Source organism: Symphodus melops, assembly GCF_947650265.1.
Source record: "Symphodus melops genome assembly, chromosome: 11".
NCBI lineage: Eukaryota > Metazoa > Chordata > Actinopteri > Labriformes > Labridae > Symphodus > Symphodus melops.
The window spans coordinates 20,786,623-20,808,285 of record NC_136701.1 but is presented as its reverse complement, the minus strand read 5'-3'; the positions used below and the strand labels follow the sequence as shown (position 1 = coordinate 20,808,285).

The 21,663-nt window shown below is 40.1% G+C and overlaps 2 protein-coding genes across 11 annotated transcripts in view; one reads left to right on the top strand and one right to left on the bottom strand.

The window, feature by feature from the left end:
- Positions 1 to 14,958, top strand: part of zbtb20 (zinc finger and BTB domain containing 20) — an 86,487-nt gene extending 71,529 nt beyond the window's left edge. For all 10 annotated transcript variants that reach the window (XM_079356211.1, XM_079356210.1, XM_079356207.1 and 7 more), the window contains 2 exons: positions 322 to 1,860; positions 3,001 to 14,958. In XM_079356211.1, coding sequence (XP_079212337.1) covers positions 342 to 1,860; positions 3,001 to 3,536 — 2,055 coding nt within the window. In that variant the 5' untranslated portion in view covers positions 322 to 341 and the 3' untranslated portion in view covers positions 3,537 to 14,958. The remainder of the gene's footprint in view (positions 1 to 321; positions 1,861 to 3,000) is intronic.
- A 2,824-nt stretch (positions 14,959 to 17,782) lies between these two features.
- Positions 17,783 to 20,090, bottom strand: LOC306831927 (ADP/ATP translocase 2). The gene is made up of 4 exons (XM_079356231.1): positions 19,870 to 20,090; positions 18,542 to 19,028; positions 18,309 to 18,449; positions 17,783 to 18,219 (listed from the first exon to the last, which is right to left on the bottom strand). Exons 1-4 carry the CDS (start codon positions 19,978 to 19,980, stop codon positions 18,062 to 18,064), a joined length of 897 nt encoding a protein of 298 aa, XP_079212357.1. The 5' UTR covers positions 19,981 to 20,090; the 3' UTR covers positions 17,783 to 18,061.
- Between the last annotated feature and the right edge of the window lie 1,573 nt (positions 20,091 to 21,663).

The window sequence follows — 21,663 nt, the reverse complement described above, 5'->3', positions numbered from 1 at the left end:
TTTAAGTTCATTGCAGTGGTGCGATATGGTTTTGTTTTCTAATATAAGGCAAATGGCAGTTTACATGAGATCTGCCTTTTTGAGATGTGAATTTGTATTCTATTAAATTTGTGTTCTTAACTGTTGTAATTCTGACACATCGGTACTATTCTTCACGATTGATATACATATGTTATAGTTCCATGTCAGGAGGAATCTTCACCTTCGAACAAGTATTTTCACAGAACGTGAAACGTTCTGCCTGTCGGTGTTTCTCATGCAGTCGAATCTCACTGTGACTGAGGGAGATTTTAAGACAGGTCTGTTGCTTCCCGATTTCAGGTGACATCAGTTGCAAGGGGATGACCGAGCGCATTCATAACATCAATCTTCACAACTTCAGCAATTCTGTACTTGAGACCCTCAATGAGCAGCGCAACCGTGGGCACTTCTGTGACGTGACTGTTCGGATCCATGGAAGTATGCTGCGTGCTCACCGCTGTGTGCTGGCTGCTGGAAGCCCATTCTTTCAGGACAAGCTGCTCTTGGGCTACAGCGACATTGAGATCCCTTCTGTGGTCTCGGTGCAGTCCATCCAAAAGCTGATTGACTTTATGTACAGTGGGATTCTGCGGGTGTCTCAGTCAGAGGCCTTGCAGATCCTTACTGCCGCCAGCATCCTACAGATTAAGACCGTCATCGATGAGTGCACCCGCATCGTTTCCCAGAATGTGGGCCTGGCTGGGCCGGGTGAGTTCCCCGTTATACCGGGAGACTCTGGTCAGGAAACACCACGCGGCACGCCAGAGTCAGGCACCTCCGGGCCCAGCAGCGATGCAGAGTCGGGTTATATGCAAGCAACATCACAGCAAAGCATTGATCGTGCTTACACATCACTGTACTCCTACCCCGGCCTCTCGCTGCAGAACGGCACCCGTGAGCGCCCCATGTACATTAACCCTCTGTCTTCAAACTACGACACCACTCTCGGCACTCAGAAGAACCAGCAATCTCAAAATCCGCCCTGGATGAACCGCATCCAGGAGAGATCTCAACAGGTCGACCGCTTTATCTCCACAGCAGAGTCCACTCACTGCCGCAAACAGCCCCGACCGTCACGCATCCAGATGGGAGGGATACACATAAAGCAGGAGGCCGAAGACGAGTACAGCTGCTACGATAATTTAGGGGATTGCCAAGACGACACCGACCATACTGAGGGTGTAGAGAGTGAGACCAAGGTTGAAAGTTTTGACTCAGGTGTGAGCTCCTCCATCAGCACTGAGCCAGATGCTATGGAACAGCAGCCGTTCCTGATGGGCTTTAGAGAGGGGGGCGGCGAAGGGCAGCAAGGTGACGGAGGGGGTACTGTGCATATAGAGGTCAACGACTCGTCCCCGGAGCAAGTGCAAGAGATGGAGGACGGGGACACTTCCCACAGCACTAGTGACAGTAGCATGATGCAGACCCTGCCATACTCAGTCATGTCCCAATCCCTGCCGAGTGCCCCGCAATACATGCGCAAGGCAGAATCACACACCAGCAACCTGAGGATGCCGCTCACCGGGACCAGCAACTCCCAAGTGATGGGCACTGCTGGAAGCTCCTTCCTGCCCACACTCTTTCCCACTCAGCCGGCTAGAGACAGCAAGCCTTTCCTTTACCTTTCTGGCCAGCAGCAGCCCCAGTTCGTGGCAGTGCCGCCCCCTGCAATGCCATCATTCCCCAACCCAATGTCGGTACAGCAAGCACCATCTCAGCAACAACAGGCTGGAGGAGGAGGGCTCAGTGCGGGGGAGAAGAAGCCGTATGAATGCACTCTCTGCAGTAAAACTTTTACTGCCAAACAAAACTACGTCAAACACATGTTTGTCCATACTGGTAAGTCATGGTGGCTTATTGATTTCCTTTCGGTTAAATGATTATGTATCGATAGTTAAAGTAGGTTGTAGCTCTACCTGTAGATGCAGAAATGCAGAAATATAAATGGTAAGGGATGCACGTGAAGGTTATTTTATATAAACAATAAAAACCTGTAAACTTTAATGTAAAAAACTCTGTTGAGTTCAGAGTTTGTTGCAGCTTTGTTGTTTACCAGATTATTTGAGTTAAACCTTTGCCTGTTAGGTCACAGTTGACTCCTGCCTTGGTGGTTTCTAAAATATTATCAAATGTGTCTGGACAATGCACTTCCATGCAGAATAAGGTTGAAAAATAAAATCATAGCTAATAGAGAAAATTCCTGCCTTGCGCCTCAAAATAGCTAAAAGGCGATGAACACACTTCCACTCGTGCACACCACACACGCGCAGCAGCAGCAGAGGTGAAGTGTCATTAGCTTCAGTCAAAAATCTGTCAGAGATGAAACAGACTTTGAACTACAAATATGACTAATATATATGTGCTAGCTCCACCCTGCTGATCTACACCTGAGCCTTGGTTCTCACCTTCCTTTGGTGCAGGTCAATGAAAAAATGGCTTTTTAAATCAAAGCATGTAGCTACACATAAATTCACTCACTAATGCACCACAGTTGATACTTTGCATCATCCTGCATACCCATCTAATAATGTTAAGTATTACTTACTTACTTACTTACTTACTTACTTACTTTTTGCTGTCAGCAGGAAAAAAAGTATGTAAATACAAATCAAAGTGAAAATGTGCAGACTTACATTATTTAGTTTGTGATCATATGGAAATATGATTGTCTCCGTTCACCTTCGTGTCATCACAGTTAATTATTCATGTTAGAGTTTTGTAACAACTGCATCATGGCTACATTATAGCAAAGCTCTCCACACAAAAATAGCATATTGTGGCTTCTAGTGAAACCAACATTATAAGAGAGCTAACAAAAGCTTAAATAATTCTAGCCTGAGGTTTGTTCCTGTACTAGAAAAGAAACACTGCTGGCTTCAGGCATCTGATGCTTCTGCACACATTCTTCTATATCTTTTAAACCTAATACTGAATATGTCTCCCCTTTTTTTGAATTCTTTTGTCTTGCATGACATCCAGGTGAGAAACCTCATCAGTGCAGCATCTGCTGGCGCTCATTCTCCCTGAAGGATTACTTAATCAAACACATGGTGACACACACAGGCGTGCGGGCCTACCAGTGCAGCATCTGCAACAAGCGCTTCACCCAGAAGAGCTCACTCAATGTCCACATGCGGCTGCACCGTGGAGAGAAGTCCTATGAGTGCTACATCTGCAAGAAGAAGTTCTCACACAAGACCCTGCTTGAGCGGCACATGGCTCTGCACAGCACAGGCAGTGCCATTATGGGGCTATCGGTGAGCGCTGGCAACCCGGGCCCTGTCTCCATTCCCATGCCGATGGCCCTCCCGGAGCCCGGAGCAGGGGTGGTGGCCCTCGCCATGCCTGTGAGCGGAGGTGCTGGAGTAGGGGCCGGGGTTGGAACAGGAGTGGGTGTAGCTGCCGAAGCGAGTTGCCAAGAAGGGACCACCTATGTGTGCTCCGTCTGCCCTGCCAAGTTCGACCAAATGGAGCACTTCAATGACCACATGCGAATGCATGTCTCCGATGGATAAGTACTAGTAGATAAACTCCTTTCAAAAAGAATGACAAATAAATGGCACTAGATTTTCCTTTTCTTGTTTTAAGGTATGAAGAGTAATGAGTATAGACACTGGCACATTAAGTTTCCCAAAAAAAAAAAGATTTTTTTTTTTTTTTTTCTGTTAAATCTAAAAGAAAAAAAAAGATGGTGGCCTTAAGGCTTAGTAGTTTGATATTGATCTACTGGATGGATCCTAACTACAGGCCTCTAAATGTATGCTTTCCTAAAATACTGATTTATGTGTTGAACACTACCGAAAGGCCTACGAAAGAAACACATACACACAAACACACTTTTAGTGTAGATTTGTCTGAATGAATATAAATGTGCATATATGTGTGCGCGTTTGTGCATTTGCATGTCTGTGTGTGTGTGTGTTTGCGTGTGTGTGTGTGTGTGTGTGTGTGTGTGTGTGTGTGTGTGTGTGTGTGTGTGTGTGTACATTGCCATGAAAAATGAATCATGGCAGTTGTGAACCCATACTGACCAGTTTGGAAACTTTAGATGTCCAAGCTTACTGTGGTATAATTTACAACAATAACAAAAAAGTCATCTGGGGTCGGGCTATATATTCCCTCTAAAAATACTGACGGTCACAAGATTGCCTTCTTCTGTAAAATAAAAAAAGGAGAGTAGTTAATTTGAGGATGGGTTTTATTTATTCCTATTGTATTAAGGGATTATAATGCAGCTGTTGTCAAGGTACCAATTTCAATCATTTATCTGAAATGTGACTTCTCGTCCACTGGCGACCGGGATGAACATTTCTCATATGTTTTGTAATTGCTGTCCATGCATTTGAAGCTTCAGTTAACTAAATTTGGGTGTTGATGAGACAGTATTAGAGCAAAAACATGTTTCTTTTTTTCTGAAGTTTGGACTTTAACTAATTTGCATACACTGCCACTAATATTTTAAACGACTGTTAAGGCTTGTAGACCTCTTCCATTTGAAAACATGAGAAAAAAAGAAAGATCCTTTTGCTGACAGTTTGTTTTCAAAGCCTTTCACATTCGCAGTCAGGGCAGGCTGGCATATGTGACTAAACTCTCTCCTTCATAATTGCTGCTCTTCAACTTGCACCTGACTGTTATGGGATGTAGGTTCAATAAATAATTTGTCATATTGTTGTTATTAAGGAGTTTACATGGGTAGCTATCAAATTGATAATCAAGTAATAATACCTGGTCAGGGGGTATATACACTGGAACAGTGTTAAAGAAGGAGGGATTTAATTTGAATCAAATTTGAATTGGAAATAAATGCCATCCTCATCCTAGAGCCCCTGTCAAACATGTTCAATGCTGTTGCACAGCCATTTGAGCATGTGGGAGCTAAATGCATTGCTCTTCATGTGTTTGCCCTCCCTGGAGGCTCAAACGGCATGCAACCCATTGAAAGGAAAAGAAGTAGCTCCGTTGAATCCACTGTTTCCTTATATACCACACGTTCAGATGGACTTTCTACACAATAGTATACATTCCTGGTTTTTCTAAAAACAATCTAGACACATTATGTACAGAATAGATTTTGGAAGCTAGTGCGAGCAAGTTGTCATCACATCACTTTAGGCTCATTTTCTGATATTTGAATTGTTTTATAATTGCTCTATACTCGAAATTGGACACACACACACACAAACACACACACATAAACCGCCTGCAACTGCAATCCTGAAGGATTTGCTCGTGTGTGAGCAACATCTTTGGTAGTTGTATCTTTAAAAGAATAACTGAGTACAGCAGTCTTTAAAAAGACCTGCTGTGGATAAAAAAAGTGCTATTTTGCACATTTTCTTAAAATGCCTGTGCTTAATATTTAGTCATTTTACTTAAACAAACTTCTATGATTTCTGTTATTCAATTTCAAAGGAAAAAAAGCATTTTTTTTTTATCTTGATAAGTGGACTGCATTATTTTCTTGCATATATGTTGCACTGCTTAAACCAATAAGTGCACTACTGTTAACAGAGATATTATAGTTTTAGAAAAGAGTTTTTTTTTTCTTAAATCTAACATTTGGTTGTAGAGTTCACATGTAATAGAATAGCTTTGTTTCAATTTATTCATTAAGTAAATCAGCGGTTCTTGGCTTTTGTTATTGCTTGCAGTAACCTTCAGTATATTCTTGTGCCGTGTTAATGCAAGCATTTATCTTTATTTAAATATGTACCATTACGTGTGCTCATCTATGGTTTCAAACCTTTGAACTCGTTCTTTTATGGAGTCAGTTCCCTATAAACGTCATTGGATTGCATTTTTTTTTTTTTTTTTTTTTAGAATCAAAGGAGAATATTCAAGCCAAACATCATAAACAGTGAAACAAGAACAGTAATAATACACACAGCTCCTTTGGCGGAGGTTCTAATAATAACTATTATTATATGATTAATAATAATACATTTATAATGTGTGTGTGTGTGTGTAACATAAATGATAGGTGTGTCCTAGAACAACTTTGTGTGGGTTTAGAGGTGTGGGGAGGAATGCAGCTTCTGTGATATCTGTGCGTCAGTTGTACACAGTTGTTTCCCTTCCTTAGTGTTTGTCCGTCAGTGAGTGTTTGTGTGTTTGGTATATAGCCTAATCAAGCTGTTGATAAGTGGAAAATCTGAACTGTAGGGCTTCCTTTGCAATATGCAATGCAGGTACTATGAGAAGCAGCTCTCCAGACCTTTTGGGCTATTAAGGCACCTGTGGCGTTTGTTGGGAGATTTGACTCAAGCTGAGGTTGACGCTGTTGAACTCACAGTACAATTTGAGGAGTTTATTGTCCGGCTTTTGGATGCTTCAAGTTATTTTGACTGCTACTAAAGTACAGATCCTTGTTGAGTCAGCTGAAGGGGAAGTCTGCGTGTCAGTTTCCCCTCGGCTTAAAAGAATCTATTGACCACACATGCGTGAACGCGTGAGGTTTGTCCGCAGTAAAAGTAGCACATTATTAAACATTTGATTGGGCCTGTGTCCTATGGTGTGCATATAAGCCTAAACTGTATGGTTCCTGTTTGTAGCTGTTGTTGCCAGGATGGCAATATTGCTGCATGCTAGTGCTATATTTGTCTCTACACAGCACGTGGAGGGTAATCTCATGCCTTAACAGACAATGCACTAAAAAGAATATGTAAGCAACTGCCGAGATCTCTTTTCCAACAGTACTGCCACACATACGGCACACAGCTCATTGTGTTGATGTTTGTTGTCTGTTCAGTACCGAGTTAAACACTGCCAATCGAACATCATCACTTCTTTAAAAGCGAAGGCAGAGACATTGATTGAATCGTTTCAGTGTAATGTTTGTATTCAGTGATCTTGCATTCCTTCATGGCACCTAAATTTTACATATTCGTGTAAACACATATATCAAATGCACTATTGACTGTAGCTAGATGAGTACAACCAGCTTTGTGGTATCATTGGTCTAAATAGTAGGTTAAGTAGCTCGATGTTGGTTTTATGAAATATTTGATTTCAGAACTTCACTATCAGTCGTTTCTCTATCTTTTTATTTGTTTGGAATAACAAAAGTAGCCAATCTCAACATTATCTGGATGAGGGCTAATAACTCGTCCCATTGTCAGTTGACTTCTTGTATCATAAGGTGTTTGATAGCAGACCAGGCTCAGAAGAGGGAAGAACCTTCTCTCCAGTGTGTCATTTTACGTGCTTTAGCATACCCAGGCTTTTCCCCCCCTGTTGCATTAGCATCACATGCTCTTCACTGTTCATAGTTATATATTCCTTATACTGCTTCAGCTACTCGTGGTGGTGCTTAATTCTCTTTTCTCTCTCAGTGTTGCAGAAAGTCGGTTGAAAACTTGTTGAAAAGTCGCAACATTATCCAGAAAACGAGTCCTTCTCTCAATAGTGCTTCTTCTAGTTGTTAGTTTAAGAAAAAAAAAAAAGTCTAGACTTTATGTTTGCAAAGTGTTCGCATATTTTCCAGAACAAAACATATTAAAACGTAGATAATAGCCTTGAGCCTGCAGCTGTTTGTGTTGTGTTTCAAATATATTACTGTTCATGTTTTGTTTATCTTAGCGTAGAGACACAGGGTCTACAGTACATTGTTGTCCTTCTTGCAGTATGTTTAATTCATCATTATACTTATTTATTTCAGGCTTTCTCCTGCTTTTTGTCATGGTGATCATAGTGCTGTTGTTTATACATACATAGCTTCACGCAGCTGGATAACAGTCCGTTTTAAAGTCATCTTTCACATTGTACTATATATGCTTATATGCTTTGCATTGAGATGAAAACGAGGAATTGGAGGAATGGTAATGGTGAGGGTCATGTCGAGTAAGGAACAGGTTCATTTTATTCTGGTAAGCATGCCATGCGTCCGTCTCCCTGTTTGTCTTTCAGTCCATCTCCACACATTCAAAGTCAGATTGTTTTATTTAAAGCTTGAAGAAAGTCACAAAGAGTAGAATACAGAAAACACCAGTCAGATAATACTTTACTGCATCTTTGGCCTTCTACAGTACACAAAAGAGTGAAATATCCTACAAATATACTATATATATTATTGTATCACCGTCTTCACACCGATGAAGAAAACATTCTCAGATAGTTTGATAAAGACAGAATTGCAGCTAGAGTATACAGAACCTTGTGGGATATAGGGAATATGCCTCTCAAGTGCCTCTCAGTACATACAGCAACTATACAGAAGATTCATAGTTTTTCTCTCCTACATTGCACAGATACAGTTTATACACAATGGTCTATTATAAATAAACTATTTATACTATTACTGCTAAGACCTGCTGGTTGTGAGTGCATCCTAAGAGAACCCTTTAAAATACCTGAGATCATCTATTCATATACAGTGAAAGCTACATCTGTGAGTTTTATTTTTTATCTTCCATCTATACAACTCGGAGGATTCAAAGATATAAAAGGCAATCACGTTTCATCTCTGAAGGAAATATATTCATAGAGCTAGTGCATTGAAATTGTAACGGGAAAAAATATTAAATAGGAAAATTAAGAATTTAACGACCTTTTTTTAAGGCTGCTCTTTCATTGTCTGCGTTTTTTTTAAAACATGGCAAACAAGCCATGTGCTGTGCTGAATGTTTGTGCGGGGACAAGGGCAGTGGCGCTTTGTGAACAGCAGAGGGGGCCAAATTCTCCTGGAAGAGTTTGTAACGAACCCTCCATAATGTGGATATCTTTAATCTTATTGGTAATTAATTCCCGTCTTCCGATGGTCAAATAAATCACATTAAGTAATATCCTAAATGTGTCCTATAAGCATGCAAGTGTTCTCCTCCATTTGCACTTACTGTCACAGAATAATAAAGTCTTTGCAGACTGCAGGAGCTGGCAGCTGCTTCAATGGTTCTCCGAGTACACCGAGTTCTTTTTGACCTTGATGATGGTCCCTGCCCATTTCCCCACAATGATCATTCAAGTTTTATCTTATCTGATCACATTTATGCTTCGGTACAGCTTCAAGTAGTAACAGACAAGCAATGAGTAACCTTAAAAAGAGCAACTGTCCATTGAATGTTAGATAGACAGATATTTTTAGCTACACGGAGGCAGATTGAGATTAAGAAATGTAAAGTTTAGTCAAAGTCAGAAAATACACCAAGTATCCCGTTGTCTCCAAGTGTTTGGTTTACCACCATGGAATCCAAACTAAGAGATAATAGAGTACAATAAAAAAACAATAATCAAGTTTCAGGACGAGTGGCTGAGAGATAAAAGGTTTCGGGATGGCTGATTATTCGGTCCCCTGTGGACTAATTACCACAGTTTTCTCTCTAACCTTCCCCAGCCTAGTTACTGTGCCAAATTTAGGAAGGGGGGAAAAAGACACTTTTAAAATGCTCCCCCTATTGTTTAATCTGATAAGGAGAACAAAGCTAAGAACATTAAAACCATTGTGAAGCAAGTAAGTTTGTGTAGAAGCTGTAAAATGAACATGGTATCATAAAAAGGAAACATATGTCACAATAAGAGCAAGTGATTGCCTTTATTTTGGATCTTTTAATCCTCCATCTAACATAGTTTTCCAGTAAATAGGAGAAAACAGCTATGATGAAAAAAAAAGCACATTTTGAAGGCTTAGTTTAGCATGTATATTATAGGCAATGAGATATAGCTAGTCCCTGTCATCCAACTGTCACACACTACAGCATGTGTTCAGATCGTACAGTCAAACATGCAGACTCTGTTTTGATTTTGAGCTTTAAACACACACACACACACACACACACACACACACACACACACACACACACACACACACACACAGAGAAGCAGCTGTTCAGATTTTAAAGTACAACACAGCTGAGCTAAGCTACAACAACATTTAGATTATATGATTTCTTTCTCCCGACATGCAGTTCATTCAGTACCCTGATGTGGTCTAGCAGTAAGCGTCATCAGGAGTCTGTCAGTGCACACATGAAGCATGCAGTCCTGTCCACACAGCCTCGTCCTGCAGGTGGGCTGGCTTTGTTTTTGATGGAGCACAAACTCTGTTTTGAGTGTCCCCCGATAACACACTTTATCATTTTTTTTAATCACAATTGTTAAGAGACTGAGGCTTTGAAGACTAAACATGGAGGCCTCTTTGTGTTCTGGAGCCTTTTTTTTTCTTTTTTTTTTCTTTAAGCGTGGTCCTGCTAAATGAGAGGATTAGTTACAAAGTGTGCAGCAGAGTAACAAAAAAAACAAACAAAAAAGCATTCCTGTTTGAAGTCCAGAGCATTCCAACTCCTATTCTGGCACTCGTTTTCCACAGTGAACTAACCTGACATTAAGCAGGATTTCCAGCGCTTCATCCTTTTACAGATCTGTTGGATATTTGGTTATGTAGGAGCAAACAATGCCCATCACATTAAAGAAGAATTTATACTTTCCTGAAAAAGACCATTTGTTTTAAAATTTCGTTTAGCTTTTTATTCAAATTTCAACCTGCTCGGATGGCCTGGTTTTATAGACAACATGCACTATGCTAACACTGTAGGTCTCTTTTTTACAATGTCCCGTTAAAATCAGTCTCAGCCAGCATGTTTCTGCCAGGAGTGAAGGGCAGACTTAGATATCAATCATGTCTCTGTAAGGTTCCTTTAAGGGGCTCATTTGAAAACAGGGGGCCATGCTAATCATTAAAGGTTAAATACACGTTAACTTTACGAGACAATGTTTGTGTTCGCAAACCAAAGAAGGGTTAAGATCATTTAAGTTTTATCTTTTCTATGTGTGTGGGGTTCCTGCCATCGGGCTAGATTGCTACAGTTTGAATTTGTCGTGTGTGTTTTTTCTATGTTTTTCTTCTCATTGCGGGGTGCTTGTGAAAATGCATCTGTGTGTTTCGTCTTTCGATCTGTTGTTCATATATTTGTGGGTTTTTTTGTTCATTTGCCTATTGTAGACCAAAATAGACGTTTTTTTTTTTTTTTTATAAGAAATGCAACAAAATAAAAAAATGTAAGTGGACACAGTAGCTGTGATGTAAACTATCGCATGTGACGACATGTTTAAGATTGTAAATGTTGCATCGTTTCTCTCACAAAACATCATACTCAGTAATCATCAGTTATGTCTTCAATACACACGTTTAGCAAATCAGTGTAAACCTGTTCACCTTCACACATTGCTTCTCAATCGCTTTTGTTGTTTTTTTCTTCAGATATCGGCTCCGTGTGATATTTTGAGGCTGTCCCTGAAATACTAATCTGACATTGTGACCTAGAGTACATTTAGCCATTTATACTTGAGATGGACCAAGATGTTAAGTTTGCACATATTTGTAGGTTGTTTATTAAGCCAAAAAAAAAAGAAGAAAAAAGAAAGAGGAAAGAGAGTAACGATACTTTCAGCAGCTTCGGTCAAATCTGACGGAGCTTCTCAAAAGTCTTTCCTGTTCAATGAAAAGTCAGAGCATCAGAGCCAGCCATCAGCACACGATGAGAACAAATCCAAACCAAACTGTAACCTGGATTCAAATAGCACTAATCCACAGTAAAAAAACAAACAAAAACAAGATGATATATTTTTATAATGACACATCATCTGTAAGCAAAATGTAAACCATTTGGCTAAAATTGGACAATATGTTATTACTGTACGCTCTAATTCAAGGCGAATCTGCTGTATTTTTTTGATCCTTTGCTTTCAAATAGGAAATTGAATTACTGTAAATCAAGCATTTTTTGTGTACCTGGAGTGAAGACACAATTTCTCAAACATTGACAGTACAAATCCGACATTACGTGTGTCCTAATCAAAGCAGCTTAGGTTTTGTTTTTCATCCGGCGTTCAGGCTTTTTGCTGCCATATCTTGTATGTAGATGCTTTTGTAAACATGCACTTGAGTTGAACTTTGAGATGTGCTTATAAATATGTGTATATTTTGTTAGGCTTCTATTTTTGTTGGCCTACGATGGCTTGATATTTTATTATTTCCCTTCTCAAAAAAACAAAAAAAACAAACGTCTCCTTTCTCGTTCTAAACTTGGCAGAGGTGGAGCTGTTGTAGTAAAGGTAGTTAACATCCCAACTAAGCAACCCTGAAATATATGCTGCAGTAATGTATTTTCAGTTTGTTTTTGATAATTTATGCTCCAAGTTGGTTTGTATTTTATTATTATTATTATTGTTATGACACAAGCTTGTTTGAAATGTATTGACTGCTGTTCTGAAATAGGGGATACATTTTTTTTAATGTATGTGCAAGGACGTTTTTATAATATGATTTGTCAAACACTGGACTGGAGTGAGTTTTTCAACATTTCCAAGTTGAGAGATGTATTTGACAGACATAGCTGCACAGACGACACCCGTTAGCACAGATATGAGCTGACACACACACACACACACACACACACACACACACACACACACACACACACACATCCTCCCAGCTGTACAGAGGAGGGAGACAAAAAAATGGCCAACATCCTCGTGCTTCAAACTCGGAGTATTTGAGATGTGAGAAATTCAAACATTTCCTTTCTGCTGGATTACTGCATTGATTGGTCGCTGGGTGATATATATTAGGAACTATTTATAAGGGGTTTCCCTCAATATAGTTGCGTGGCATCCAGTGGTGATAGATATTTTTGTTTCTTTTCTGAGGGAAAAAAAAAAAAAAAAGTCAGAAGATTTGTAAAGGGATACCACTTGTCAGCTCTCCAGTTCTAGAAATCCGCTGGTGTGTTCTTGCTGTGGTCGAGCAGGTTGAACAGTACAGTCTCATTACACCAACCACCACTTCTCAAACCAGAAAAGAGATTTGCACTAGACTTATTTTGGTCGTCTTCTATCAAAAGCAATATAATCCACTCAACACATTTAAACCATAGTAATGTGATGGTCGTGTCACACCATGACGATGCTGAGTAGCTGGTGATATTTTGACTCGTTCTGGTTTGTTTTTGTATTTCGAGGTACACAATCAGTCACCTTTTTAAATGCACATGACAGCCACACCTTGGTGTTTTGTTTTTTTGTTTCGTTTTGTTTTTTCTTCGAACCCAGCAGTAGTGTGGGGAGTGTTGGTGTCCAGATTTGAGGGGCATTAAAACTGTTGTTTCCTCCTGTGATTGTGTTGGACAAATCAAACCGCTCTTACAGATCTGTTAAGTAGGAGGGAAGGAATCCATTTTTCCCCCCCCACCAGTCAAATTGTCTTCATCACGACATATCTCAAGCTAAAACACAAAAACCAAAAGATAGACCCAGCTGTCACACCTTTCCCTTAAATAAAACCATCATCATCATCTCTGCATATTTGGTCACTCTTCTTCGGGGACGTTACTTCATTAAAACTGCTTTAAAGTGATAACAAAAAGAACAATTCAAAATGCACCTTTTGTGGTTTAAACACAGTGCCATTGGCCACGTACGTAAAGAATCCACCAAAATGTATCATAACTTCATCCTCTTTTCAACGAGGTCATTCACAACAGCCGTAATTACTGACCTGTCGATATTTTGTTCAGTGGATACGTGTAAAAAGATTTCCAATAATTCACAAACAGCAAACCTTCACCATTTTATCTGGATGTAGTAGCTTTTCCTGTTTTTCACCGCTTCGTGGTGTTGTTGAAAGATGTTGCGGTTTGTCTAAATATGTTGCGTGTTAGAGGAAGCATAAGTATGTGCCTTCTTGTAATCTCCTTGGTGAGCTTGTTATTATTGAGAAGCTGAAGCCAGCCAATTGTGTTTGCACTAAAACCAAATTGCTTTTGTGATGTAGACTATTTAAGCAAGCTTGTTGCGTCACTTTAACCGTACAGTATGCATGAGGGTGAAATTGGTAAGTCTAGGGCTAGAGCTCTCATCTGTTGACCTGTAAACCAGTGCAGCTTAGAGGATCTTGTGAATATATCTTGGCTTAGTTTCGCATTCAGTTTTTTCAATTCCATCTCCTTCTTCATTCAGTTTGTCACAATTTCAACAGTTAGAAAAAAAAAAAAAAAGAAAAAAGAAGAAAAAAAAAATCATGAAAAAGCAAATAACACATACCATGAATACAATACAGCTTTTACTTTCACATGCCACAGTTTGATCGAGTCACACATCTGCAGTAGAGATATTCATATCTCTGAATCCATGGGAATGCATGAGTATACGAGGTCGCCTCAAGACTTTTGGACAAAATGATTTTAGGTTGTTTTTGCAAATCTGTATTTATTACATATTTTGTTGACATCTGAGAAAGGCCAACATGCTTTGAGTCTTACAAATGCACCTTATTCATGTCAGTCCATGCGGGGAGAAAGAAAGAAAAAGAGAGGCTGGCTATGTAATATCTCAGATTTAGCACCTTACTACACAGCATGTTTTCACTTTATGCCAGTTTAGCTATTCTTCCATATGTATGATTTCAAAAGTACAATCTCATCTTTTGTGAAATTGTTTCATGGGATGTGCCAAAGTTTGGAGGCGATCTCTCAAGTGTTTATGCTTATCATTTTCTTTTCCTCCTCCTTCAGTTATAGCAATGGTATGTCAAAACGTTCCTATAACAGTGTGTGGAATCAATTTATCTCAGCAAACAGTATCATTACTTGCCATTTTACAATAAGCCCTGTATTTCACATATATTTACCAGTGATGTGTATTTGTTATTATAAAGAAAATAGCCGTAAAAGCTTCATTATGTTACATAATATTGTGACTTTTTTCGAAAAACTGTGAAGACTTATCTTGCATATACTTTATACAGAAGTATTAAGCCTTAATACAAAAGACTAAAAAAAGTGTGGAAGAATAAACTGATTGTTGCTAAGTAAGGATGATTTTTGTAAATGTTACCAGCACTTTTTTTGTAATTTTCACTCTCTGAGGTATTGTACAAGTTCAAGCTGTTTGTGAAGTTTGATTATGAAGGAATAAAAACTAGTACTTTCCTGTACTTCACAGAAAGTCTTGTTGCTGTTTTATTTTCTGGCCTTTCTCTCGTGAGTTTTTCTCATGAATAAAGTGCCCCAGAAACGTGCGCGGAAAATGTAACTTTTGACTTCATAGGGTAAAGTTTGTGCAGTAAGACTTCCAGGCATGACCTTTCACATGCATGCCCTGCCAAAACTAACAAACGGACAAGCACAAAAACACACACAAACACGGAGAGATATTCTTGGAGTGAATACAATCAAACAAATGAGCTGTATAAGCTCAAACTAAGCCCATAAATAATATTAGTCCGCTCGTGTGTTGATTCCAAACTCAGTTGGATGTGATTTTGTAGATCCCAAACAACAGGCTGGATTGTATCCCAGAATGCACTGGGCAGAAGGCAGGAAACACCCGGGACAAGCTGCCAGTCCATTACAAATCTAACGAGGATTAATCAACAATCACAGTCATACTTCACTTTACACCTACTGTACATGCAAACCCAGAAGTGAAAACCTCTTCACTCACTTGAGTGTTTGGAGCGTGGGAGGGTAAACTCAAAACGCTTTCCAGGAACAGAAGCCTGCTGCACAGAAACACACATAGCAGGTTACAGCAGTCCGTCAGGATTTTTACACTCCCATTAGCTTACACCTGTTCGGACTGTCGCCACAGGAATCAGCGTTGACTCAAAGAAAGACTGTGTGCTGCAAGACATACTAATAATGAAGTCCTACAACTTCCTATTAGGAAGACTAGTTGTCGCAGGAAAATTTAGAACGATTTATTTTCATTTATAATTCAGTGTCCGAGTTAAAAAGAACCTGCTTCAACATGAAACTGAAGATATCCTCCAAATGTCGCCTCATGTGAGGCCCAGAGAGTGTATTTTAACATGTAATATATAAAATAAAAGAGTCCATTTGTAAATACATTTGACATTTTATTGATTGCACACATCAGAAACAGAAGTGACAGAAAGCTGGTGACGGAGGAAGAAGCTCTGGATTCAGACTGAATTGTAATCCTTGTTTCTATAATTCATCCAGCAGAATAAATGAGTATTTATAAATTCAGAACAAGCTTGTCTGCTGAAAAAGGATGATTATTTATTTTAAGATTATTAATCTTCTGATTATTTATTTTATCCCAGGCTACAACTTTTTTTTTCTTCAGCTTTTTAACTTTTATAAATTCGGGCTAAAACGTCGCTGGTGACGTTAATGAAAAATACAGAGGCAGCCTAATTAACAAAATGATTTGTTTTTGTTTTGTTTTTTTTTCATTTCACATTTTTCATTAAGTTGAAGTTAATCACAGTCGTTGTACCTGATCAAAAATTCAGGCCATCATTTGGGAGACTCACCAATCAACACAGTTTGAGACACGTGAATATATGAATCTTTTAAAACCAGGGAGCATTAGTTATAAGTTTATAAGATAATCAACATAATGACTAATCTTCCTCTATTTTAAAGTTGTGATATTATGAAGTCTATCATAACGTGTTATTTTATACAAGAGAGAACCTCACATATAATACAACCAAATCCAGCAAACCTAAATTAGTAACATAACACTATGGTCTTATTTATAACTTGTTTATAAAAAATAAACATTAACATTAAGTATTAACACATTATGTATAAGAGCAGCTGGCCTTGAAATATTCCACAGTACTGTTAACCTTTTCATTACTGAGCTCACCTGAGAACGCTTTGACTGTAAATAGTGTATTTGGTCACATCCTGTAAAACCTAATCCTGTCACACATCATTCAGAGGCTTGAGCGCGCGCAGAGGGGCGCAGGCACGCGGGAGTTTATCACTTACGTGCCGCTGCTGCCCCCTGCTGTCTGCTCTTCAGTATTTCAGATAAATAAATAGCGATAGTGTACAAAGTGTGCCTTTGAAACTTGCAGGGTTAACTTATTAAATGGTTCTCTGACGCCGACTTGTTTAGATTTAAAGAAAAATACTGAATTTCTAACTCGACTTTAAAATGTCAGAATAAAAACAATGTGCTTATCAGCTTGGTTTAATCTACATAAAATAAAGTAATAGCTTCTTTTAGCTGTTTTATCAGGATCAACCAGTCTGTAGAGTTTAAACTTTCTTACAAAGATCAGGAATGTGAAATCACTGTCCCAAGATATGACTGAAAGGAAATACTTATCTTAGCCACACATTCACCGCTATCTGCTATGGCTTGTAATCGTATTTGTTCAAACATGTTCAAAAGTCAAACCAGGTGAGGCCATTCATGCAGCGTGAGTTTTAAACCATTTAACACCCAACTGTGATTGTTTCACGTGCAGCCGAGTCCTAGAGCTCAGACTGACACCACTGCACCCATCTTGAAGCTCCAGTTACTTTAAGCAACATTAAAAAATAAAATCAGTGTTTTAGGACAATACAGTTTAATATGAGAAACATGTACAAGGTGTTTCATGACCGTACGAGATTTGTCTTCAGATCTTTCGAATCTCTTCCTCATTTCCCTGCTGCTCGTTATGGAACAACTTAAAAATCAATAAATCTTTACAGTCTTATATTTGTACTCTTGAATAACCAAAATACTCAATAGGGTTAGCAACTTTTATCATTGCAAAATTTACAAGCAAACGAAAAATAAATTTATGATCTGCTACTACCAGCAGCCTGGAGTCATTTGAAGGGCACTAAGACTAAGTGTTCTACTCTACAATCCTTGTAGTGAGCACGGTAAAAGAGGAAGGCTCAGAAGAGATAAGCGTGTAAATATAGCAGTCAGGTGTAATCCACTTCGTGCATTTCACTATCCAGTGGGTGCTTAATGTCATGCTATGCCAACGGAGGAGACAGTGGACAGCAAATTGTGGAGTTTGTTCCCCAGAATAGATTTATTCGAGTTGGGACCATACAAACCTAGTGAATAACAGGAGGAGGTATCAGATTTCTTTAACAGGAATGACATTGGTAAAGAGGGTGCGGAACGTTTAAAATCAGAAAGATGCACAACGTACAGCCATCGCCCACAGCTAGTGGTGACTCACTATAGTTTGTTCCCATAAATAAGGCAGAATGCAGAGTCCATAGAAATGGAAGGTTATTACATTTAGCCAAATTGGACAGTGATGTGACAAAATGACAATTTACAGGACTTTCTTCAGCTCGTCGTACAACACCAGCACGAAGGCGCCGCCCATGCCCCTGAGCACGTTGGACCAGGCTCCCTTGAAGAAAGCCTTGCCACCTTCATCGCGTGCGATCTTGCGCCAGCAGTCAATGGTCCCAGTGTACATGATGTCAGCTGGAGAAGGCAAAGCAATGTTAAAGCTTCTCTTTCTCACAGATTAAACCAACAGTATACAATAAATTATGTCTGACAGATATACTGACCTCCTTTACGTCCAGACTGCATCATCATACGTCTACGGACAGTGTCGAAGGGGTATGAAGTCAGACCAGCAACAGCGGTCACACTCTGTGCGATCATCCAGCTCACCAAAATGCTGGCGTTCTTAGAATCTGGAAGCATACCTGTAAGACAGGAGAGTTCACACATCAACCATCTGGAAGAACTAAACGGGTCTCTGTAATTGTCCCAGTGTACTGGAGTCAAATTAACATACCCTTAGCTGTGTCATAGATGCCAAAGTATGCAGCCCTGTAGATGATGATGCCCTGCACGGACACGTTGAAGCCCTGGTACAGACCCCTCAGACCATCAGACCTGAAGATCTTAACCAGGCAGTCTCCCAAACCGTTGAACTCTCTTCCAGCTCCGGGCTTGCCGACATCAGCGGCCAGACGGGTACGGGCGAAGTCGAGGGGGTACACGAAGCAGAGGGAGGTGGCTCCAGCGGCGCCACCGGAGGCCAAGTTACCGGCGAAGTACCTCCAGAACTGGGTGCGCTTGTCAACGCCGTCAAGGAAGATCTTCTTGTACTTGTCCTTGAATGCGAAGTTGAGGGCCTGGGTGGGGAAATATCTGATGACATTGGCAAGGTTACCTCTCCAGAAGGAAAGGAATCCCTGCTCCTTGGGGATACGGACGACACAGTCCATGATACCCTTGTACTGCATATCTGCGGTGATCTGCTTGCTGGCATGCTGGACCTGAAAATTATTGTAGACAAACAAATAGTAAGAATTAGAACAGGAAAGCCATAAAGTTGCAAGCACTTGTCAGTCTCCTTGTTTTGACCTTGGTGCATGTTTAACTTGTAGACGTTGCAGTAAAGTCAGTGTGCAGGTGAAATTTAAAAAGCTAACTTTTAGTGTTGACTAGCAATCAAATGGTCAAGGCTAACATGTTGAATTGATCTAAAACACGTCATAAGCTAATTATGAAAAAGGTAAAATAAACGTTAAAAAAAATTTAAAAATCGGGGAGTTTTCTCTTCAGTATATTAAGGGAGAATGTGATAAAACAGGTTTAACAGAAAAGATGGTGAAACATTTCGGCCCAGCTGTGAATGAAAGGCCTCCATCATCTGACAGCTAACATCGCTGATATCGAGACCTCATTGTCAAGCAAACCTCAGATAAACAATTAATTTGTAATTTAGCTCCTAGTGCTTAGAACATATATTCGTCGTTTGTACATTTAGAGAAGTTCATTTAATCTGTACACAATGTCCCAAATGTCACTACGAAGCGTTTGTCCTTTGTTAGCTACGCCGGCTAAGGTTAAGAGCTAACATTAGCATCTAGACTCGTGTAAGGTCATTTCCTTTTACGCAGTGATGACCTCAAATCTTTCAACTCATCCCTGCTGAAACTCTCACTGATTCCATCCGAAAAGATGTCACAACACTGTGGGGAAACCCAGACACTGTAATAGACAGGTTGACAACCCTGAGAGGGGGCTCGGATTTGCGCCTAACTTTGATCTATGGCAAGCTAACAAGCTAACCGGCTAGCTGCTGCATCGTCCTCCTCCTCCTCTTCCTCTTACCTGAAGGAGAAGCTTCACTCTCTCGATTGGGGCCACGGCCGTTTTGGAGATGGCAGCCGAGATGCCACCGGCCAAGAAGTCCTTGGCGAAAGATACAGCTGTCTCATTCATGGTGCTGATGTTCTTGTCGTGCCTTTCAGATAATCAGTACTCGATATTAAACCACTGCCCTCTACAACTGCTGGCCTCCTCTGCACCGACGAAATGGCCGATTGTGTAGCCGCGTTAGGGATTTATATAACATACTAGATCGCGAGAGAAAACGGGAACCTCGTTCTGACGGGCCCGCAGGGTCACGCGGTGTTCAGCAAATTACCACTCGCGAGTGGGTGATGACGTCTCTCTGCGTCATTTTTCCTGTACCCACCGTGGTGGGTTTAGTAAATCCTGATATTACAAAATACACGTACAGAAACTAAATTTAGACAGAAACGCAGTGTGCGCGCGGACTTGCTCTTATTTGGCGTGGTGCCTGGAGTAAAACCCGAATAGACCAATGAACAGCGAGGCCGTGTAGTGATACCTCTGTGGTTAAAGTCACTCGAGAGGAAAGTCAAAGGGTCGTAGTGTCTGACCACGGCCTGTCAAGGACTTCAAGACCAAGAGCTCAGGAGAGTCTTAACTTCCATTTAAAGAGTCTCAGTGAACCTATCTGTCCACATCAATAGACATTAAGTAGGTCGCTTTGAAGGCTTCTTAATCCTGATGTAAAAATAAAATCTTTAACAAGTCTGTAACTTTTATATAGGCTTCCCCTACAGGCCTGCTTCTGTTCATCCACACTGTTTGGCTTTAAAGAAAAAATAAATAATATTTTATAGCAATACTACCAATTTACTTCCTGCAATACCTGAACGTCATGTGTTTGATTACACCTGCAGAGATGTTCTTTAGTACACCAAGTCACGTGTGCACACCTGATCTGCGTCTCACACAGGTGGATGAGCTCACCTGCTGCTCATACAGCTGTTTTTTTGCTTTTTTGTTGTTGTTGTTGTAGCCTAGGAAGCTTATCTGCGCTCACCCATCTTGAATGATGACATTTACAAGTGCTGCGTGACGAAATAGTTCAATGCAAGCTTCATTCATTAAGGGTAGACTTGATCCATATTTCCCACTAGAGGGCGACACGAGACTGAAAGACTGTCCTGAGGAACAGAGCTTGCATAGACCTGCCATGCTGCATGCAAACATCAATTATGAATAAACTTTCAATAATATATTTAGATTTACAACAGAAGTTAGACCTTAAAATGTACTATAGCAACGTTTTATGTGCAAAGTGATCTATCCATCTATCTATCTAGCTAATCTGTAAAGGTTTCTGTAACCACATATTTTCCTGGGCGCCCCTGAGCACTTGTAGGATCCTCTACATAGTTGGTGAGGAAGTCCTGCTGCTAGGCCCCACTGTTTGTCCCTACATCCTTCTTCCTGCATCTTCCCCTTATCCCATTTTCAAACCTGGCACCGTTTTGGCAGATGGCTGTTCATCATCAGTCTGGTTTTGCCTGAGATGTCTGCTTGTTCAAAGGAAGTTTTTTTTCCAGAAGTTTTTCTTTACCTGCTTTTTTTTTTAAAGTGTCTTGAGATAACATTTGTTATGAATTAGTCATACAAATAAAGGCTGATTGATTGATTGATTGATTGATTGACAGTCACACAGGACAATTGGGCACATTGTTATCTGCCATTGGCACTGAAAACCTCAATATTTGTGCCAGTGTGTTTAAGTGGATCATAGTCTCCTGCAGCACTCTATGATTCCCCTGCTTTATTTTAAGCTTCACTGAA